A 24,396-nucleotide genomic window follows, 5' to 3' on the forward strand; every position below is an offset into this window, starting at 1 on the left:
CTGTCATCGAGTGTGACATCGTGAAGGATTATGCCTTTGTCCACATGGAGCGGGCGGAGGATGCCGTTGAGGCCATCAGGGGCCTTGACAACACAGAGTTTCAAGGCAAACGAATGCACGTGCAGTTGTCCACCAGCCGGCTTAGGACTGCGCCCAGGATGGGAGACCAGAGCGGCTGCTATCGGTGCGGGAAAGAGGGGCACTGGTCCAAAGAGTGTCCGATAGATCGTTCAGGCCGCGTGGCAGACTTTACCGAGCAGTATAATGAGCAATATGGAGCAGTGCGTACGCCTTACACCATGAGCTATGGGGATTCATTGTATTACAACAACGCGTACGGAGCGCTCGATGCCTACTACAAGCGCTGCCGAGCCGCACGGTCCTATGAGGCAGTGGCGGCTGCAGCTGCCTCTGCATATGATTACGCAGAGCAGACCTTGTCCCAGCTGCCACAAGTCCAGAACACAGCCATGGCCAGTCACCTCACCTCCACCTCTCTCAATCCCTACGATAGACACCTGTTGCTGACCTCAGGAGCTGCTGCTGCTGTTACTGCAGCTTCCTCTTCATATTACGGGCGGGATCGGAGCCCCCTGCGTCGCGCTACAGCCCCTGTCCCTACTGTTGGAGAGGGCTACGGTTACGAGCATGAGAGTGCGTTGTCCCAAGCTTCTGCAGCCGCGCGGAATTCCCTGTACAGACATGGCCCGGTATGAGCGGGAGCAGTATGCGGATTGGGCGCGGTACTCGGCCTTTTAAAGCTTGAGGTGGGATGTGTGTGGGCTGAAATTCCGAGCTGCGGTTGTGCATGAGAATTCACCTTTCGTGGTACCCTGTCTCCGGGACGTTGTCGGCTCTGTGCGTTCAGTCCCTCAGGAACCGTGGACCTTAATTTACCTTGCTGGGTTCAGTTCAGATCTTCTCTGCCTTTCCTATGCTCTCTCCTACCCATCTTCCTGTTGAATACTTCTGTAGTTTCTTGTTCATGTTCTGTTCTCCAGCAGGCCTCACAGTATGCAGAAAATAGTGGAGGCTGTGCTGTCTCCTCCCAGCCTCCTGCATCCAGTGAGTGTTGGATTTGGGAATTAACCTTGGTGAGAATGTCACTGCTTTTGGGTCTCTTTCTGGCCCAAAGGCTTGTGGCAGTTAGATCTGTAGAGTTGGGTCACTTTTTTCTTTACAGAAAAATAAATGGTTTTTCAAGTTAGGATCTCTGTGTTTTGAGAGAATTTTTGCTCAACTTTGTTTATAAGTCTTTATTTGTACCTCAGAGTGAAGAGGGGAGGGTATAATGTTTTAAGACTTTGAACTTTGGGTGAACACTGATGTAGTGAGTTACTTCATTGTAGGTAAGTCTTACATGTGCCAATAATAAAGATTATTTACTGGCGATCCCAAAAAAAAAAAAAAGATTGATGGACCTGCGAGCAAGCTTGAGAAGGTGTCCTGACTGAAGAATTCCATCCTGTTTCCAAACGGATTTTTTTCTCGTTTGTTTTAATTTTATTCTTTTTGTGTGTGTGTACCATCAAATCGGATCTGACTGGTACAGGAGGAGATTGCCCCTCCTTCTCCAGCAGAGGAAAATTATTTAACTTCTCTGGTAAGCCTTCTAACTGTGAGAACAGTTCTGTGAGTTCTGTGAGGCCATTGCAGTGGATTGTGGACCCAGTAGAGAGGAGTCAGAGTCTTGGGGAGGGTTTGGCTGGTGTTAGAATTGGTAAAAATAGATGTGGGACCATGCTTGACCTTGCAGTAATGTGTTTTGTCCTGTAGGTGTTGCTGATGGAAGCCATTCCCCTTTTTGTGGTTAAAGGAAGTCACACTTGGCCATCTCCGTGTTGCTCCCACACTTTTTACAGCCCCTTTTAACTCAGACAGCAGGAAATGAAGATCTAGATGGTAATTCTGGAACCCTGAGTTTAAAAAGAAAAGATAAAGGAAGTAGTTCAAATACCAACCAAGGGAATAAACTGAATGTAAATCTCAAATAAGGAGAGATGAAGCACAGAATTGTGAAGGCTGCAGCTCAGCCATTTTCAGCAGCAGTGCAGGGGCCCAGACTGCAGCCATACCCACTCCAACTGGTGACAGCACTGGTGGAGTGTTGCTATTTTTCCATTATTTTGTTTTGATATATCTTCTTGAACTGTCTGTTGTCCTGCTTGCTAATTTGGTGTCAACTCCTGTCTCTCTGTGACTGTGATGTTGCTATATCAAGTCAGAACCAACTCACAGCTGACCCTCCAGCAAGATTTGAGAACCAGTAAATCTGAATACTGCAGGAGATAGCTTATCTTTTTCCTGTGGACCAGCTGGTAGCTTTGAACCACATGCCTTTGGCTGACTGTATTGGCCACCAGAACTCCCTACTTAACATAAAGACTGCTTTATAGATAAGCTAGATGAGCCACAGGATCCACTTCCTAAACCACGAGCCTATGGGAGCTCTATGAACTTGGAGAAATGGCGATAGCTATGGAAAGGTATTAGGTCTTTTGTTCATAGAGTCGCTATGAGTCAGCAAGGTCACACAGCTAATAGATGCCAGAGTTGGGGCTTTACTCTAGCTCTCTGGCTTCAGGGCCTTTGTTGTTGTTGTTGTTGTGTTTGGAACCAACCAGGCAGTTAATTGCACGGGAGGAGAATGTCCATCCTTCTCCCCTGGAGCAGCTGGAGGCCTCGAACCGCATTCCTTTGGGAATTGCAGTGCAGCTTCTTGCCACTAGGCCACCAGGTCTTCCTTAATCAGTAGAATCAGAAATGAATTAAGAATTGTGCATTTACCCCTGGACATTTTGTCTATGACTTGGAAGAGTTTACAGACTTATAGGCCTGTCTACTATAAAAGTTTGCTGAGGAAAATCAGGTTAGCTAGAGGCTGTTCATGTGCAAGCCGTTAGTGATCATTCTTTTATTTATTTATTTTTATACTAGTTTAGTTTGGGAAGTTGGCTGGCTGGCTGACGTCTCAGGTGGCAGTCTCGTCTTGGTGGCAGTAGGCAAGGGAAATTTCTGGGGTCCTTTTTGTTGTGTATTACTGTTCTTTTTCTCCCTCAAGAGTGGGTGGCCATGAGCCTTAGACTAAGGGTAAAGGTGGAGGCCTGCTTGAGGGTGTGACTTTAAAATTGAAGAATATTCACTTAAAGACACAGCGATCATTTGTCTATTTACTGTACTGAACAACTTGGAGCTGCTGTGATGCTGAACACTACTCCATAGTTGTGGCAAATAACATAATGGTTACCCATTATGTACAATGGTTAAATGAGCTTCCAGATTGATTCATGTTGGGAAGCAAGAGTGGCATCCACTTTCTAACAGACTCTCTTATAAATGTACAGAAATGATGTTAATTATAGAACAGAGCTTCAGGTCTTTTGTGCAGAACTTCCTTTGATTCATGTTTGACTCAACAACACTTAACCACTGCTAAATGAGACATGCTGTTATATCTGGAGGAACATTCTTCCACTTTGCACATCACTCTTTGTCAATGTGCTATATGAGGTAACCTGGGTTTGCTGTGATGCTGAACCTTGTGCTATGGGGATATCAAACACCATAATGGTTTACCATTGTGGACAGTGTTTAGTGGAGCTCCCAGTTGTAAAACAGGTTGGGAAGCAGTATTAGCATCCACTTCCTAAACCTCTGGAAAATCTATGAACTTGGAGAAACAACGATAGCTATGGAAAGGCATTAGGTCTTTTGTTCATAGAGTCGCTATGTATGAATCAACCTCGACTTGATGGCAATCAACAACAACAATAGTTTAGATTATTTACAAAATTCGAATACATTGTTTTTCAGACCAGATTCTTCCAATTTTCCTCACCACCCACCCATCAAATTATACAAACCCATGATTAATCCCTCACCGCACATCCTCATCCCTCTGTTTCACCCCCCTTTGGATCCTTATACTCATTCTATAATAATGGTTTTATACAAATTTGACCTTGTGGAACTGAGTGAGTTCACTCAGCATAATGCTCCCCAGTCCCTCCCAAGGTAGGTAATTATTTACAAAATCATTGCTCTTGCATGCTGCATAGTATTCCATCATGTGACTATACCATCATTTCTCAATCCATTTGATTGTGGTTGGACATTTGGGCTGTTTCCGTGTTCTTGTGATGGTGAATAATGCTGCTACGAACATTGGTGTACAAGACTCCTTTTCTTTATTATTAAATTTTATTAGTTTTAATAAACATTTACAGAGATTTTGGGTTTTCATTCATTCATTGTTGCGCTGACAAGACTCCTTTTGTGCCTCAGTTCTCATTATCTCAGAATCTATTCCAAGCAGTGACTAGCTGGATCATATGGAATTTCTATGTTCAGCTTTTTGAGGAAGTGCCAAACTGCCTTCCAGAGTGGTTGTGCCATTTTACAGTCCCACCAACGGTGTGTAAGAGTTCCTAGTGTCCTATTGTCCCCTATTCAGAAGTTGAAGGGTAAGGTAAGATTGATGGAAAAGAGTCTCAAATCAAAGTCACTTGGTGTGTGCAAGTGGACTAGTGTGAATGTGAAGCCTTAACTCTATTTTTAAGCCTTGACATGAGTCTAGAGTCCACATTAGACCTCAGAATGCCTTCTACAATGACAGTTCCTTTAATCTTGCTGCATAGCTAAAGTTTAGCTCTTTAGTTTCCCCTAAAGAAAACTCATTTTCTTCTAAGAGCTCGCAGGTGCAGGATGTCACAATAAATTCCCAAAGGGTTGTTTGGTTTTTCTTAAAATAATAAAAAAAAATACCCAAAAACCAAAACTATAGCCAAACAGATGAAAATTGTGATCGTTTTATGCCCCCAAAGAGCCTTGATACCCAGCATTGCCTGTAGGTCTTTACAGTGACCCTGCAGAAAAAGAGAGGAATGTGGAAGCAGTTCCTGGAAACACACCAGCTCTGCTGCTGTGGTAGGATCACCTGACAGCAAACTGAACGGCATGCACCATTAACCAATCCCATCATCCCAAGGGTGCATTACTCACTTATAACCCACTGTCATCAGTTGGCTCGGACTCACGGTGGATCCCCATCAGGTTTCCAAGGTTCCCATCGTTCTGGTGAATTCCAGCCACTGACTTTTCAGTTGGCAGCCAGATAGGTCACACACAACACCACCAGGCTCCTTGCTAGTTGCTTATCCCTCCCGAATAACAACCCTTTAAGTCTCTTAGGATTTTTCAGCCAGTTAAGGATTTCCGTAGCCTTTATTTCTCACCAAGTGGTACTAAATTGCATCCTTTACCGATGACATGAGCGGCCTTATGAACTTGGATGTCTCTTTTCCCCATTAGACCTCCCTGGGCTTTCAGTAAACCTCTTGACTTGACTTGTGTAGAGAGTAAGAATTTTCTCTCTTGGGTATTTTCACCTCACAACAAAGACATCTTCCTTTTCTGCCAATGTCTTTTGTTTTCTTGTCCTAATGTTCTTTCTCTGAAGCTCCTCATCTCAGAGAATGGTCATTTCACCCAACTTTCCAAGCTCAGGCTTTGAACTCACCCACTTCCTCCTTATCCCTCGTGTTTGGTCAGGACACTCTCTTTCCTCGCTATGTGCTCACCTCTCTATATACCCCACTTTTAATACTCTGACATAGTAATAGACTGGCCATCTTTCACCTAGTTTACGGCAACACTTTCTTTTTCACTGTGTGTTTGAGTGAGATTTTAGAAATCATGGTTTGTTTGTTTGTTTAAAGTCAAGCATTCCTGTACATTTTACTTTATAACATTAGCTACAATTGATTCATGTAATTAAATACAGTGCATGCTCTACTCAGCAACAGTTTCTTAACTGGTCAGGCTACCATGAGTTGCATATCCTTCTAATTCCCGAGAATCTTGAGTCTACCTCTCCTTTACGGGAAACCTTCTCTGCCTTTTCACTGCCTGTGGGGTAGAATCTCAACTCTTTGACGGAAGCCGAGTGATCTGTGTCTGCTCACTTCAGCAGTCTCACTTCTCACCACTTCCTTCCTTTTATTCTTATACTCAACATGAAACTTTCCTCTCATTTTGGGGGCTTGGCAAATGCTGTTCTCATTCAGAGTGTTGAGTAACTTTTCTCAGTGCTTACATATAACTTCCCAGAACTTTCCCTAGGCTGTTCCTTGGCTTAACTAGCTTACATGGTCTTTCTAAGTGTTTTCAGACCCTCCTGACCTCTCCTTTTCTTACCACTCATCAACATTAATGTATTTCCCAATATCCTTGCACTCTCTTAGCATTAAATTCCTCTTGATCTTGCCTTCTGCTTCCACTCCTCCCTCTTGGCAGAACCCACCTCACTGAGGCAGTTGCTTGTTGTGTGCCATCTAGTCTGGAACTAAATCTTAGCTGACCATCCAGGGGGTTTTCAGAGGCAGTTAATCACATGGGAGGAGATTGCCCGTCCTCCCATGGGGCAGTTGGTAGATTGAACCTTGTGCTTTTGGGATTACAGCTCAACATCTTACCACTTGGCCACCAGAGCCATAGCAGTAGTCCTGTTGAAGCTCGCTTACAGTAGCACTCACAGGCAGCAATGCAAAGGAGACAATGTGATTATGAAACTAAACACTTCATGACCAATATTTACATAAACCAAATCAGTGGGGGAAACAGGCAAACATCATTTCTGAAACTTTTAAGTACTATAATGAAGTGATTTGTCTCTTGCCTAGTCTTTTTAACAGATCCCACAAAGATTTCTCCCTAGACCTTCTTGTAGAGGGAGCTCTCAGAATCATTTACTGCTCTATCCCATTCACTCATTGTTCATTGATTTTGAGTTTTTTACTAATATGGAGGCTAGAGGGGCAGCACAGGAGGGAAAGGCCCTCATGAGGTGTATTGATTCAGTGACTGGGGTAATCAGGATGGGAGTGTCAGAAACAATGAGATTGGCACAGGACAGAGCAGAGTTTAGGGCTGTTATACATAGGGTCGCTGTGAGTCTCAAACAACTCGACGGCACATAACCACAACAACATGTTCGTTCTCATCACTAAGGAGTCTACTTTAATGACTTTGATTTTTCTCCATTAGGTCATTATTATGAGTGAGGACTCTGTTTCCAGGACAATTCCATCAGAAGCAATGCAAATCTAATTATAGTTGTTGCTCAATTTTATGAAATTTTTTTTATCCTCCTTGCTTCTCTGTTTCTGTTTGTGAAAGGATGCAGAACACATTGCATGATTATTTTGGCTTCTTTGTTTTATTGATCTCCAGGAAATCTCCTTGACAGATACTCCATTTTGTAAAATTTCTAATGTTTTCTAAAATTTTTGGAAATTTTGGAAATCTTATCACCAACCCCCCCCAAGATGTCATGTTTTCTAAAATTGTTAATGTATTGATTTCATTTCTTCAAACTTCATGTCTGAAGTCTTACCTATGTCTAGTTGAAGACTGAGCCTTTAAGTCCTCTGATCAGTGCTGTCTTTTCAACAGTAATGGTGGTTTTTTCCCCCTTAATAGTAGATGCTGATCCTTCCCTTAACATAATTACAAAACTATCTGAACACAATTATAAACTTACTTTGTTGTTGTTATTGTGTACCATCAAGTCAGAACCTACCCATGGCTGACCCTCCAGTGGGTTTTCAGAGGCAGAAAATTGCACAGGAGGAGATTGCCCATCTTTATCCTACAGAGCAGCTGGTGGATTCAAACTACATACCTTTTGGTTAGCATAGCTCCTTACCTCTAAACTACTAGGGCTCCCTTCCTAAACTTACTTTGTTGTTGTAATATGTTGCTGAATTGGAAACGACCCATAGCTGACCCTCCAGTAGTTTTTTCACAGGTAGTAAATTTCACAGGAGATTGCCCTTCCTTCTCCCACAGAGCCACTGGTGGATTTGAACCACATGCATGACTTGGATTGCAGTGCAGCGTCTTACCAGTAGGCCACTAAAGCTCCCCAAAACTGGCTGGCTGGCGCTCTTTCTCTCCTCTCTCCTTTCTCCTCTCTCCCCTCTCTTCTATCTATTATCTATCTATCTATTATCTATCATCTATCTATCTATCTATCTATCTATCTTACTAAACATTATATTTAATAAAGTAATCATAGAGGATGTCAGAGATGGGCAGCAGACATTATATGCCATGTCCCCAGTTACAAATGAGTATGGCTCTGGCTAGAGCATTTAGTTCACATCACACAGTGACATTGAGGAAGGACTTTATAGAGAGCTTGAGAGTTAAAGGTAATGGAAAGATTTGGAAGTGAATAAGAATGTTTAAAACAATGCATACAAAAAGAATGATGCTTAAGCAATTATGATGACGATAATCAATGTTACTGTACTGTACATGGAGAATGCTGGCGACCCAGGGGGTGGGGAGTTGCACTGCTGACCTCATAGTAGGAGATTTGAATCTACCAGCTGCTCCATGTAAGAAAGATGGCTCTTCTCCTCTCATATGACTTACAGACTCTGAAAATCAACTAAAGAGTCAGTAATATGTTAGTTCCCACTTAGTGATAGTGAAGGAGAGAGAGAATTATATATGTTGGAAGGAAAATTTTTACTTAAGGTAAATTTTCAAATATGAATAATCATTATTTCTAGTGTTTAGGGAAAAGGGAACATCTTAAAGAAGTCTAGAGACAATAAAGTAAACAAAAGGCAAACTCAGCCAACAGATATTTCCAGGAAATTGATTTGGTTGTAGCTGATTTGGTTAATGGGGAGTCTCGACACTAGTCTTAAGTGTGGCTTTTGCTTTTTATGTTAGGAAGACAGTGAAGGCAATCTGTATTGGAGATTAGTTTGTTAGTGTGATGAGAAATGAACTTAAAACTTAACCAATTAAAAATTGTACAGTGTAATCATGGGAAACAACAGATTGGGAGCTTTTTTATTCCTGCCTCTAAAATTATGATCTTCTGGCAGCTTTATAAATTAAAATGATACTTTAGCACAATTTAACTAACTTTATCCCCCCAAATTAAAGAGCATCAGATTCTTACAGTAGGTTAAATAAGAGAACTTACTGACCTTTTCCATTTATTCAGGACACTGTAGTCTTTATATATTCTTTTACACATTTGTATTGATTCTCAAATGACAATTTTTCTAGAAATTTAGCTGAATTATGAATTATGTAATGTTAATTAGCACTGGTAGCCTAGTGACAAGAAACTGTGCTACAGTTCTGAAGGCACAAGGTTCTGATCCACCATCTGCTCTGTGGAAGAAGGATGGACAGTCTCTCTTGTGATTAACTGCCTCTGAAAACCTACTGGGCAGTAATTGATGAGTTGGTTCCAGCTCCATGGCACACAATGCCAGCAGCATACCATCATCTAAGACACATACCAGTGTGAATAGAATGGTCTGTAAAACACTGTTTCCTGAAATTCCTCAGTTCTATCTTGGACTACTGATCAAGTGATGATTTATTTTAAAATCTTAACACTAGATTGTCAGAGAAATTACTTAGGTTTTGATTTTGTCTTGAGCAAAAGACTTTAACACTGTCAACACTGGATTCTTGAAAAAAAAATTAACTTTGTATCTATCTTTTGAAAATTTACAGGATCCGTCTTGGTTAAAATTTCTAGGTGCTCCTAAAATTTTGGGTTTTGACATTTAATATTTGAAAATCTAACAATAATCTAGCATACATATTATTTAAAATGTTTCGTTATAGGTGATAGGCACGTGGCAACATTTTATTTTAAAAATACATCCATGATGGTTAAAGTCTCATCTTTCTACCATTTGCACCATGAAAATGGAAAATTACTAGATTCCTCTGAACATTTATGGAAGGCAAAGCCTTGTATCTGTTTTTTTTCTCGTACATCTTCTCACCATCCTTGGTTCTCAGCTCTGTGTGAGACATCTGTTGAGGTACTATTTAAGTCACATGGCCTCTAGCATATGGTACTAGTTATGGATTGAATTGTGTTCCCAAAAAAATATGTATTGTGATTCCGAACCTCTATGGCTGTGATGATAATCCTCTTTGGGAAGAGTCTTTTGTTGTATTCTGAGACAGGATTAGTATAGGGTGTATCTGAGTTGATCTTCCCATAAAATATAAAAGGAGCACATTTAGAAGAGAGATGAGGGAGTGTGAAATGGGATGCCACATGAGGTTGGCCAGGAGCAGAAACAGAAAGGGAAACCTTCCTTCCTTCATGCAGAGCCACAGAGTGAGAAGCCTTCTCCGAGAGCCAGGACCCTGACTTCACTGCCAGCCTCTTAAATGATGAGGAAATGACTGTTAAACAGTGTTTGTGTTACAGCAGCACTAAATAAGAAAGATCATACTTAGGCTGTTTAGCAGCTAAGTCTAGAATAAACCTTCATAATCCATATCAGTATTCAAAATTCTAAAAATACCTAAAGTCAAATTTAAGGAGCTCTGGTGGCATGGGGAGTTGCACTTCTAACTCAAAAACGCCTCTCTGGCTGTTCGAATTCTCCAGACACTTTGTGAGAGAAAGATGTGCAGTCTCCTTCCATATTATTTACAGCCTCTGAAAGGCTGCTGGAGGGCCAGCAATGAGTTAGTTCTCACTTGAAAGCAGTGAGTTTGAGGGTTTTTAAAAGTCAAATTTATTTTAGGATGTAGTAGTTTTAAATTGTGTGCATTTTATTAAGGGAAACTCAAGGTAACTGTTACATAAGATGCAAAATAAGATTCAGTATGATTTGGTCTTAATGTACAGATGCTCATGAAAGGAGGTTCATACCTTCCATCACTCAACCTTACCTTTTCCTTTTGTTACCTGCTTTTGCCTATGACTTTTTAAGTATATATATATATATATATATATATATATATATATATATATATACACACACACACACACACACACACAAAGTTAATAAAGTTCATGTACATTTCTTTTCACACTGGACCTTTCCCCTTTCCTTTACCAAGCCCTCTCTCTACCCATCAAATTGTGTGACCCTATGTTTAAGCCCCTCCCCCCTCCTTGGGTCCTCCTACATGCTTAACAATAATGGTCCCATACAGTATTTGTCCTTTTGGGACTGAGTTAGTTCACTCAGCATAATGCTTTCCAATCCCTCCTATGCTAGGTAATAATTTACAAAATCATTGCTCCTGTGTGTGACATATTTCTCAATCCATTCAATTGTGATTGGACATTTGGGCTATTTCCTTGTTGTTGCAATGGTGAATAATGCTGCTATGTACATTCATGTACAAGTCTCTGTTTGTACTTCAGTTCTCATTTTCTCAGGGTATATTCCAAGCTGTGGAATAGCTGGATCATATGAAATTTCTATGTTCAGCTTTTTGAGAAAACGCTAAACTGCCTTCCAAAGAGGTTGTACCATTTTATAATCCCACCAACAATGTATAAAGGTTCCTATCTCATCACATCCTCTCCAACATATATTACTTGATGCCTTACTAAACTTTGCCGCTGCTACTGGAGTAGGATAGGATCTCATTGTGGTTTTGATTTGCATCTCTCATGTTGCCAGTGAATTTGGGAACATTTAGCCATCCAAATGTCCTCCACTGTGAAAAGTCTTTCTGTGTCTTTTGGCCATTTTGTAATTGGATTAACAGTCTTTTTCTTCCGGAGGTCCTGTAGGAGTCTGTAAACTTTCATTATAAGACCCTTGTCTGAGACGGTATTTCCAAATGTTTGTTCCCAATCAGTAGGTTTTCTTTTCACCCTGCTGGAAAAAGTTTTTGATGAGAACAGATATTTAATCTTTAGAAGGTTCCATTCATTAATTTTATCCTCTTCAGATTGTGCATTTATGGCTGTATTTGGGAGTCCCTTTATACCATAGACTTGGCCTTCTAAAAGCTTGATCACAGTTTATCTTTTATGAGCTTTGGAGTTTTGGGCTTAATTCTGAGGTCCCTGATCCACCTTGAGTTGATTTTTTTTTTATATCCTGTTGCAACTTTTTACAGGTAGCAGTCCAGTTTTACCAGCACCATTTGTTGTATAAGTTATCATTTCCCCATTTGGATAGGTTTTGTTTCTTTTCCCTTTTCAAGTATCAGTTGACTGTAGATAGATGGGTCCATTTCTGAGTATTCAATTCTGTTATATTGGTCTATGTGCTTATCATTGTACCAGCACTATACTGTTTTGTTTACTACTGCTGTGTAGTAGCTTTTGAGGTCAGGGAGTGCTATGCCCACTTCATTTCTGTTTTTCAGAGTACTTTGCTTATTCAATGTCTCTTTCCTCTCCAAATAAACTCGACAATTTCCTTTTTGAGTGCCTTGAAAAATGAGTGTTATCTGAATTGGGATCGCATTGAACATGTAGATTGTCATTTTCATGATATCGAGTCTTCCTATCCATGAATACGGCATAGTTTTCCATTTCTTTAGACACAATTGTGTCTTGGAGAAATGTTTTATAGTTTTCTTTGTATAGGTCTTTTGTATCTGTAGTAGGTTTACTCCCAAGTGTCTCAATTTGTGGTTGGCTACTGTAAATGGTATTGCTTTCTTTGTTTCCTGCCCTGAGTTCTCTTTGTTACTGTGGAGGAATTCCTCTGATTTTTGGATAGTGATTTTGTATCCTGCCACTCTGCTAAATCAGTCTGTTAGCTCTTAACAGTTATTTGGTGATTTTTTTTTTTAGTCCTTGGGGTTTTCTGTGTACACTATCATTTCATCTGCATATAGTGACAGTTTAACCATTTCTTTGTCAATCAAGATGCATTTTATTTCCTTGCCATATTGCCCTAGCAAGTGCTTCCAATACAACATTGAATAACGGAGGCGACAGTGGACTTCTTTGTCTAATCTCTCTTCACAAAGAAAATGCTTTTAGTTTTTCTCCATTGAAAATTATATTGACTCTTGGTTTTGCATATATACTTTTGACTATGTTGAGGAAATTTCATTCTATTCTAATTTTTCTGAGTGTTATAAGCAGAAAGGAGTATTGGATTTTGTCAAATGCCTTTTCTGCATCAATTACTAGAATCATATAGTTCTTGTTATTTGTTTTGTTAATGTGGTCAATTACTATTTTTTTATGTTGAAACCATCCTTTCATACTTGTTTTGAATCTCACTTGGTCATGTTGAATTATTTTTTGATGAGTTTTTGGATTCTATTGGCTAAGTTTTGGGTTTTTTTAAAATCTGTTCATGAGAGATAGTGGTCTGTAATTTTCTTTCTTGGTAATATCTTTGCCTGGTTTTGGTATTAAGGTCTGGGAGTGTTCCTTCTTTTTCTATATTTTGAAATAACTTCAGTAGAATTGGTGATAAATCAACTCTGAATATTTGTTAGAATTCAGCTGTGAAGCCGTCTGGTCCAGGACTTTTTTGGTGGAGGAGTCTTCTTATGACTTGCTCAGTTTCTTCTTTGGTGATGGGTCTGTTCAAGTGTTCTACATCTGATCATATTAATCTGGGAAAGGCATAAGTTTGAAGGAATTTGTCCATCTCCTCTTAAGTTTTCAAATTTATCTGAGTATAGCTTTTAATAATATTCCAATATTATAAAGCTTTCATTTCCTCTGGTTCTATTTTTATGTCCACCTCTGTTATTCCTTAATTGATTTATTTGTGTCTTCATTTTTTTCTTTTGTTAAGTTTGTCAATGGTTTGTCAATTTTATTGATCTTTTTGAGAAACCAGCTCCTGGTTTTATTGATTGTTTCAGTTGTTTTTCTGTATTCTATCTCATTGATTTCAGCTCTTACCCTTATCATTTTCTTTCTTCTAGAGGCTGTTGGGTTAGATTGTTGTTGTTTTTTCTGTTTTATGAAGGTGTTGTTAGATCACTTATTTTGCTGCTTTACTTTTTTATGTTTAACCCATTGCTGTGAACTGGCCCCTGCTTAGCTGCATCCCAGAGCTTTTGATACATTGTATTTTCATTATCATTTATTTTAAAGAATTTTTTTATTTCATTCTTTATTTCTTCTATGTCCAAATACCATGGACTGCTAGGAAAACAAACAAATTCGTCCTGGAAAGGGTTAAACCAGGTGGCTCCTTGTAGGCAAGGATTCTGAGGCTCCGTCTAACATACTTTGGACATGTTGTGAGGAGAGACCGGTCCTCAGAGAAGGACATCATGCTTGGGAGGGTGGAGGGACCGGTGCAGGAGGGGAAGGCCCTCTATGAGGTGGATTGATTCAGTGACTGGGATAATCGGGATGGGAGTGTCGGAGACAGTGTGATTGGCACAGGACAGAGCAGAGTTTAGGGCTGTTGTACATAGGGTCGCTATGAGTCTCAAGCGACTCGACGGCAACAACAACAACAACAACAATGTCCTATCGTATTCTAGAAGGGTGTTATTTAGTTTCCTGTTGATGCCTTTATAAGCTTTATCCTCTTGGGGTTAATGTCTAGTTTTATGGCATGATGGTCTGAGAGGATACTTTGTATTATTTCAATGTTTTTGAATTTGTTGAGGCTTGCTTTGTGTCCTAATATGTGACCAATTCTGGAGAATGTATCATGTGCTCTTTAGAAGAAAACAAATTGAGTTTCAGTTTGGTTCAGTGCTCAGAATACATTCACAAGATCGAGTTGGCTGAATATGTAGTGTAATCCTTCTGCATCTTTGTAAAGTTTCTTTTTAGTTGACATATCTTTTGATGAGAGTTGTGTGTTAAAGTCTCTTAGCACTATTGTGATGCTATTTGTTTCTTCAGTTCTGTTAACAGTTGTTTTATGTATTTAGCAGGTCTATCATTTGGCGCATAGATGTTGACCAAGGGCATGTCCTCTTGATCTACCATTCCTTTAATCACTATGTAGTGCCCTTCCTTATCTTTTATGGTGATTTTCATTGTGAAGTTAATTTTATCAGTGATTAGTATTGCCACTCCTGCTTTTTTTGTGGATTCTATTTGCTTGATATATGCCCCCCCAGCCTTTGATTTTAAGTCTGTCTTTCTCTTCATTTATTAGATATGGCTCTTGTAGACAACTTATTGATGGGCTTTACTTTTTTATCCATCCTGCTACTCTTTTTCTCTTCTTGGTGCATTAAGTTTATTCACTTTCCTATGACTTTTGAGAAATAATTTGTCAAAGAAAAGAACTTTTCTTTGTAAATAAATGATATTCATAGAGAACATTTGGAAAAATAAAGGTGAAAGATACTCACAAATATATACCTAGAAAAGAGTATAAATAATTTGATGTATGTTCTTAGTAGATTTGTTTTGGTAGCCTGTGTAATATTAGAATGATAGTCTTTTTCACTTTAGTTTTCTAGCATGCTTTTATTCCATTTTCCATTTGAAAACTTTTGTATCTTAATGGGACCCAGTTTTTAAGGCCTCATGTTTGCAATTTCTGGTGTTTGTATTTACTTGATTGTTTTTGTTTATTGACATTGTTCACTGTGTTTGAAGGACATTGTTTAAAGTAGGTGATTGTTTGACATACAAATTTGAGACAGGTAGCTAACTGGCAAACTGACTAGAAGGAATTCATATTTGTTCCCATTCCCAAGAAAAATGATCCAACGCAATGTGCAAATTGTCAAACATATCACTAATATCACAATTAAGTAAAATCTTGCTGAAGATTATTCAGAAACAGCTAGAAGAATAAATCAGGAAGGAATGCCAGAAATTCATTCTAAATTAAGAAAGTCCATGGCACAAAGGATATTATTACTGATGTCAGATGAATTTTAGCTGAATGTAGAAAATACCAGAAATATCTTCATTTGTGACATATTGACTATGCAAAGATGTTTGATTTTGTGGATTGTAGCAAATGATGTTGAACATTGAGAACGGAAATCCCATAACACTTATTCTTATGTTAAATCTATACCTAGAACAACAAGCTATTGTGAGAACAGAGCTAGGAAACACTGCATATTTAGAATTAAGAAAAGTGTGCATCCGTATTGTATCCTTTCTCCATACTTACTCGATACGTATGATGAGCAAATTATTAGAAAAGCTTGACTCTGTGAAGAAGAATGTGACATCAGGATTGGAGGAAGACTCATCAATAAACTTTGCAGATGACACAACCTTATTTGATGAATGTGAAGAGGACTTGAAGTACTTGATGCAGGACATCAAAGACTGCAGCCTTCAAAATGGATTATATATATCTCAGTGTCAAGAAAGCAAAAATTCTCACCACTGGACCAGTAGGCAACATTGTGATACATGCAGATAAGCCTGAAACTCTCAATGACTTTATCTTACTTGGATCCACAGTCAGTACACTTGGTACTAGCAATCAGGAGGTCAGGAGGTGTATTGAACTGGAAAAGTGTTCAGTTTACCTTATTGAGGAGTAGTGTTGTTGTTGTTGTTGTTATGTGCCATTGAGTTTCTTGCGACTCATGGCGACCCTGTGTACAACAGCCCTAAACTCTGCACTGTCCTGTACCAATTGCACTGTCTCTGACACTCCCATCCCAATTAACCCAGTCACCGAATCAAACCACCTCATAGAGGGTCTTCCCCTCCTGCGCTGTCCCTCCACCCTCCCAAGCATGATGTCCTTCTCCAAGGACTGGTCCCTCCTTACAACATGTCCAGAGTATGTTAGACGGATCCTTGGAATCATTGCCTTCAAGGATTATTGAGGAGTACTATGTTATTTTGAGGACTTAGGTGCACTGGATTCAGGCCATGGCCTTTTCAGTCACTTACTATGTTGCTGAGAACTGGATAGTGAATAACGATGACAGAAGAAGAATTGATGCCTTTGAGTTGTGATATTGGAGAAGGGTATGGGCTGCCAAAAGAACAACCTAGGTCTTGGAAAATGTGCAGCCAGAGTGCTCCTTGGAGGCAAAGATGATACAGCCTCATCTCACATACTGTGGGCATGTTGCTAAGAAAGGCTCTTTTTTGGAGAAGTGTGTCATGCTTGGGAAAGTGGAAGGATGATGGAGAGGAAAACCCTCAACCTGGTGGATTGACACAGTGACTGCAGTAATGGACTACAGTTTGTCAGAGATTGTGAGGATGGCACAGAATAAGTTAGGGTTCAGCCCTGTTGTTCATAGGATCAGTATGAGTCTTACTTGACTCAGTAGCACCTAACAACAACAAAACAACAACAGCACAACAACAGTGCAATTAAGAAATCAATCTGTTATCACTAAGTACATTTCTCCTGCATTACTCTGGTTATCAGAAGGATCAGAATAAGATACTACTTTTTACTTGGTTTTTAAAAAGTGATAATGTAGGTATTTCACTCCAATTTATTATTTTTTTAAAAATGAGAAAATAGGTTAAGATTTTCTTTGGAGATGCAAAAGTCATAGTGTTAATCCTCTCCTCCCCTCCTCCAATAATACTATAAGGTATAAGATCTCCAAAAATGAAATCTCTTGCTTGGAAGCAGGAGTGGCATCCACTTCCATAATAGCTTGCCTCTGGAAAACCTATGAACCTGGAGAAAGAAAGTTATACAGATATAAGAAAGTTATACAGATGTCCAGGACTTTTCGTTCATAGGGTAGCTATGAGTCGCTAATGACTCGATGGCACTTAACAACAACAACATAGGATCTCCAAAAAAGAATGCATATTTGAATGGGGGAAAACCTATTTATTCTAAATATTTGTAAAAATAAGAACTCTGATAATGTTTCCCTCAGTAATCTCACTGCCCTCAAGAAAGAAGCAGCAAGGAGTCCAGTGAGTTCTTTAGGGCCAGCTGTTAGTGTTGGTTGCCAGCCTTGACTCTGATATCCTGAGACTTTGCTGAACTAGAACGACAATGCTATGGAGCTAGAGGTGAGGGCCTTTGCTCAGGCTTGCTAGAGGGCTAGGGGAACATCCCATAATTGGCAGGACTGAAAAGAACTTGGGAATCTCAGAACATTTAATTGTGCTTATGGGAAACCTATACTTGGACCAAGAGGCAGTTGTCAGAACAGAGCAAGGAGACACTACATGGTTCAAAATGAAGAAGGGCATCCGTCAGTGATATCTGTATACAGAACAGATAATCCGAGACTCTGGGCTGTATGAGGAGAAATGTGGCATCAGGATTGGTAAAAGAGTCATTAACAACTTGCATTATGCAGATGACACAACCCTGCTTGCTGAAACTGATGAGGACCTGAAGCGCTTGCTGCAGAAGGTCTGGGACTGCAACCTTCAATATGGATTGAAGCTCAACATCAAGAAAACAAAGATTCTCATCACTGGGCTAGTTGGCAGCATCAGTATGGATGGTGAAGAGATTGAGATAGTTAACAGTTTTAGTTTACTTGGCTCCTCAGTCAATACTCTTAGTAACAGCAGCCAGGAAATCAGGAGACGAATTGAGGGACCTGTGAAGTACCTCTCAAGAGTACTGAAGAGCAATGACATCAGGCTGGAGACGAAGGTGTGCCTGATTCAGGCTATAGTCTTCGCAGTTATGTGCTATGCATCGGAGAGTTGGATAGTGAATAGGAATGACAGAAAGAGAATTGATGCCTTTGAGCTGTAGTGCTGAAGAAGAGTGTTGAATATACCATGGACTACTAGGAGAACAAACAGGTTTGTCCTGGAGAGGGTGAAGCCAGAATGCTCCTTGGAGTCAAGGCTTCTGAAGCTTCCTCTGACATACTTTGGCCATGTTGCAAGGAGGGACTGATCCTTGGAGAGGGACATTATGTTTGGGAGAGTGGAGGGACAGCGCAGGAGCGGAAGACCCTCGATGAGATGGATCGATTCTGTGAGTGGAGTGGTGGGAATGAGTGTGTTTGAGATGGCGAGGTTGGCACAGGATCGAACGGCGTTTAGGGCTCTTGTACATAGGGTCGCTATGAGTCGCAAGCGACTCGATGGCACATAACAACAAAAAGAACTTTGTAATGTTGGCCCAGAGCTGCAATGCTGAAAATCAGAGCACTTGCAGGCGTGCATGCCTAAGCAGCTGTCCTAACTTAAGCACTGTATCCCATGTCAAACCCAAATGTAACCTGTTACTCCCTTAACAGAGCTCTGGTGGCCTAGTGATAAGAAACTGCACTGTAGTCCCAAAGGCATCCGGTTCAAATCTATCAGCTGCTTTAGAGAAAAAGGATGGGCAGTCTCCTTTTGTACGATTAACTGATCTAAAGATCCGCTGGTATGTTAGTGCTGGCTTGATTGAAGCTCAGTGGTACACACCACCACCACTCCACTAAAATGGACTTCCTAATTCTTAATTGTTTGCTCCTGAAATCTCTTTGAAATCACTGATTACAAACGATTCCTTCTCTTAAACCAGTGGAATAGGCAGTGTGGCAGTACAGCTGGATGAAGAGGTGAGCTGTTCACAGACTCACCCAACCAACATCAACTGGACTCCAAGGCCCTGTGTTGTTCTCTGGAGAGGACATTGTGTCTGTATGCCGTGTCTGTTTACACTTCATCGAGAGAACAGCCCATGATGACTAAGTGGAGGACTCGGGAGAAACATCAGCAGCCATCTGGTCAGCCACAGTAACCTGCTGCTGTTCTTCCTGGTTCACCCCTGCCTCCCTCCAAGTCATTTTCTGCACAGGAGAAAAACAATGTCACATGTCAGCGCCCCAGAGGTGTTAACCTGACCACCTAAGCATGTAGACAGCCAATTTTCTTCTCCTTGCAGCACTAATGGGTCCCTTCTTAACACTCTTGGGTATATATACAGTCTTGATTTGCTAAAAGGATGAAAATGTTAGCCATTATGTCAACTATAAAGAATTTTTGTCTCTTTTTTTAAGCTTGTTTTTAAATGAAATTATCTGGTGTAGAATTTCATGAAAGAAAATAATGATATTTTATAAATAATGTTATCAGTCTCTTTTAGCTACTTTTTCTTAAATAGTGTATTATTTCTGTAAACTTTTTTTAGGCTTTGTAAAAAGAGTGTAGGCTGCATGGATATGGAGGGGTCTGATTTCTGCTAACTCCACAACTCCTTCTTGTTGCTATCAGCAAACGCCCACAAAACAAAACTAATTCCTAGAAGGTCAGCCATGGTCTCCCCTGCTCCAAAAGCTACTTCTGCTAACTCTCACGCCAGTATCACCATTCCAAAATCCGTTACAGTGACCACACAGACTTGACAGAACCATATGTATGGTGATGGGGTTTATTAGGGAAGTTAACAGGTTATAATTCAGAATGACACAGCAAGATACAATCTCTCATTCCAGAGAGCATCTCAAGTATGATCTCAGACCCTTTTGTCCTTTAGTTTCACAGCTTAGGTCTATTCTGTGGAGTTCTAGTAGTCCTGCAAATTATGGTATCTTTTATCAGTCCTCCAGCAAGCTTGGGTGAAGGCCCCTGTCTCTGGTTCCATGAGACAGCAGTCTCAAGCCAGCTCTGTCTCATGTTCATCTCTGGTTCTCTGCAGTGGTGGCTGCTGTTGCTCTTGTGTAGATCCTGGTCTGGCGGTGCAGGAATTTCTAGCCCTTATGGATGCTTTTCCTTGTTGGTATTAAGATTCCTGATTTCTGCCAACAAAATGACTTTATTTAAATCTATTGGGATGGTGAGACTAGCCAGTCCCCTTGTAAATAGACACCTAACACACCCTATTTGTCTAATCTTGCCCCACTGATACAGCAAAGTCAAAGTCAATGACGAGGAAAGTAATTTTGAACAATAAACCTTTGACACCACAGTCTGTCTTCTTGCACAGTGTCTGGGACAAGGTTCTCTGTAGCAAGTGAATGCTTAATAATGATGCTCAACAAATAAGTGAGATGCTTTGCTTAAAGCTGAAAGGAAATGGGAGTTCAGTAGCATAAAAATATTTATGTGGTTTCAGTCCACTTTAAGGTTCCATAAGGTCCTACTCATTTTATTTATTTATTTTACAGAAATGCTTCCATCATTTCTTCAGAAATCTGAAGTTGTCTCTGAAGCATCCAGAGAAACTTGTGTAGCTTTGAGTGATTGTCTTAATCTCTTCACTAAACAAGAAGGGGTAGGTAGTTTGAAATGGAATTCTTGAAAATAATATGTATATGTCATAAACTTGACCACACAGTAATGCATTACCTTAAAATTCTTCCAGAGAGAAAATGGTATTAACAAGGAAAAGAAAAACTTAATTTTTTTCTTCTAAAACTTAAAATATATTTACATTTGTTTGAATAGAATAATTCTGCTTGATAACTTCTTTTTATATCTCTTGAGTTTACTTATGTGATTGTTTAACAGGTATGTTTGAAGGTGACCTGTCAGCATTGTTATCCAATAAGATGGAAGTAAAAATATTTTAGAATTAAAAATATACGATAAAGACTTAATATTTTAATTTAAAAATAGAGTCTACCATCCTTTCCTATGTAAACTGATCTCACCGGAGACCTTTTACATTTGTGTGGTAATTGAATTTTATTGAATCAGAAGTGACTCATAGCTGACCTTCCATGGCATTTCAAAAGCTGTTAATTGCACAGGAGAAGATTGCCCATCTTTCTCCCATGGAGCACTTGAGAGATTTGAACCACATGACTTTTGGTTGGCAGCTCAGTTTCTTATCACTCGGCCACCAGAGCTTCTATAAATCTTGTCTAATCTATTATAATTTAATTTATTTAATATATCTATTGACTCAAACTGCATGCCTTCAGGATTGCAGCGTAGGTTCTTGCCACTAGGCCACCAGATTTGGGATGGATGGATGGATGGATGGATGGAGATATAGATAAAGATATATTTATCTCTATCTCTATCTCTATCTCTATCTCTGTCTATCTCATCTATATCCATATCTCTAACTATCTTTCTATGATTTTTAAATGACTTTTTCTCTTGCATTATTCCTTTCAAAATTTTTCTATTTGCTCTTCATGTTATGAGGAGGAAGAGTGTTGTACTTACTCATTAGTAATTCTTCTAATGACTAAAAAGATGTGTGTAAAGATGTGTTTTGATTGTGTGAAAAAAATTTCTTCTGCTTTATGTATTACTTTTTTTTTGTTTAGTTGATTGATGGGTTTTGATTTTGTTTTGGTTCTGGGGACTTTTTTCTTCTCATTTTTTTGTGATTTTAATGCAAGGCAAGTGGCAGTAGACTTTGCTTCTCTATTATGCTTATTTCTGGATTTCTATATTAACCTTTTCACCTGCATTTCTGATTTTGGATGGCTCTTGTTGTTAATTACCATTGAGTTGATCCCGACACATGCTGCTATCTTAGCGTTCAGAGTAAAACCGTTTGATAGAGTTTTCAGGGCTGTGACTTTTGGGTGACAGATTTTCAGCTCTGTTTCCTGTTCTGTCTCTGGGTTTATTCAAACTTGTAATCTTTCAATCAGTAGTCAAGAATTTAACCATCTGCACCACTACTGCAGAGTAAATAAAAGAGCTCTGATAGGTCCTAGAGAGCTGCACTGCTATCCAAAAGGCCATACCTCTAACAGTGTAGGTCCACCAGCAACTCTGTGAGAGGAAAATGGGTAGTCTCCTCCCATGGTGATTTACAGCCTCCAGAAATCTGCTGGAGAGTCAACTATGAGTTGGTTCCTTAATATTTAAGATTAAAATGCAAAATTTCTTACTCTTATTTATCTACACATTTTAGTTGGAGATTAAGTTTTGGTAAAACAAGGTAGATGAAAATAATTTTAATTCCCCGATATTAGAGATCGGAAATTTAATTTTCCCACATTTAGAATTTAAGTCTTATGCATATAAATATTACTAAATGCTATGCTTCTTATGTTGTATCACAAAGTGAACATTAGTTTATTGGGAAAATGAAAAAAAAAAAGATGTAAAGAATAATCTGCATTCGTTTAAAGTAAAGTTATAGAACTTCTATAACAGAATTTGATTGAACCCCAAAGGGAAATAATTGTTCATTCTAATAGTTTGAGAATGTCCCTTCACAGCATTTCTATTTTTGGTAATTTGCAAATCTCTCATTCTAGTTTATTTAAATGAGGAATGGTTTAATGTTTCAGTTAAATCTGACTGGAATGGCAATGTTACAGAACATCTTTGAAATGAGCAAATTAGGATTTCATGGATTCCTGCATTATTTTTAGTAGATTGTTAAACCAAATTTTATTCCCATCTCTTATACGGCACTTCTGTTGGCTAGTGCATGGAAAGTTTTGCTACCGAGACAAAGGTGAGTGATTTTAATCTGTGTCCCTCAAGCCTGATTGTAATTCTTTTTGGTCAAATATTCTTCTATGTGGTATAGCCCTGGTCTGTCTATTTGCTGTATAGAAGTAACTCCTGGTTGCTGTGAAGCTGAACACTGTGACACTGATGAGTCAAATGTGATAATGGTTACCCATGGTGGACAGTGTTTTGGTGGAGCTCCCCAATTAAAACAAGCTTGGAAGCAGGAGTGGCATCCACTTCTGATGTAGCTTGCCTCTGGAAACTCTAATAACATGGAGAAATGATGAAAGTTATACAAATGTTCAGGTCTTTCATTCATAGGGTCGCTATGTGTCGTCTATGACTCGATGGCCTTTAACAACAACAGACAGCACCTGTTGTATAGTTAGGTATTTTTTTTTCCTTCCTCTGTGTGTGTGTGTATAAATAAATATAAATACATTTTCAGTCTTGGGACGCATGGTTTTAAGGCTGGCCACAAGATTAGAAGCAATGTGTTAATGAATTGGGTTGTATTCAGTTTCCTGAGAAGCCACCAATGGTCAGCTTCTCTCTGTGAAAAATCTCACTCAGCAAGTATATTAGCCTAAAGTTAATTGTTTTGTGAACATGGGCTTGGCTGTGAAATGAATAATTGTGTTTTTTCATCCTCATTACTTATTGAACAACAGTGTGCTTATTCACTTCTCTGAGTTTTAATGGCTTCTTTTTTCATATAGGGCCACCATACATGGAAGCACTGGTTTTGTAATCTGATAGGATTGTTTTGCATCTCAGTTTGTCTCTAACCACCTGTGGGATGCTGGGCAAGTTTCTATAAAGTGGAATTACGTAAACATTTCAGGTCCGGTGATCAAATGTGTGCAGATGAATACACATTATACTTAGCATATGGCCTTGCTCATGGGCTCTATCCAGTACGTGGTGGTTCTAATTTCAAACCTTCATATTATCTTTAAGATTTTTCCTCAGTAATTCTATAAAATATCAGCTCTGTGAGACTCTCTGTCTCATTCATGAATTTTCCTTCTGAGAATATTATAGACAATGAGAAGAAGATTTCAAAAGTATTTGGAAGGTAAGTGATATAATTAAGGTTGGTCTTTCAACAGCTGAAGAATTACAACATAGGAATTTAATGCTTAATCGAGGTCAGAATAGGATAATTATGTTCTGGTCTTTGCAATCGCTTGTTATGCATCAGAGAGTTGGACAATGACTAGGGAGGACAGAAGGAGAGTGGATGCTTTTGAGCTGTGGTGTTGGAGAAGGGTACTGAATGTACCATGGACTGCCAGGAAAACAAACAGATTCATCTTGGAGAGGATTAAACCAAGCTACTCCTTGGAGGCAAGGATTCT

The 24,396-nt window shown here is 39.5% G+C and overlaps 1 protein-coding gene and 1 pseudogene across 1 annotated transcript in view; both read left to right on the top strand.

Moving 5' to 3' along the window:
* Positions 1 to 24,396, top strand: part of OSBPL1A (oxysterol binding protein-like 1A) — a 300,437-nt gene that overhangs the window by 104,869 nt on the left and 171,172 nt on the right. Inside the window, exon 15 of the mRNA XM_006895041.1 lies at positions 20,773 to 20,879. Within this exon, the coding sequence (XP_006895103.1) occupies positions 20,773 to 20,879 (107 nt within the window). The remainder of the gene's footprint in view (positions 1 to 20,772; positions 20,880 to 24,396) is intronic.
* On the top strand, positions 3 to 759 carry LOC102861924 (annotated as a pseudogene).

Source organism: Elephantulus edwardii, unplaced genomic scaffold (genome assembly GCF_000299155.1).
Source record: "Elephantulus edwardii isolate Elephantulus edwardi_28Jun2011 unplaced genomic scaffold, EleEdw1.0 scaffold00155, whole genome shotgun sequence".
NCBI lineage: Eukaryota > Metazoa > Chordata > Mammalia > Macroscelidea > Macroscelididae > Elephantulus > Elephantulus edwardii.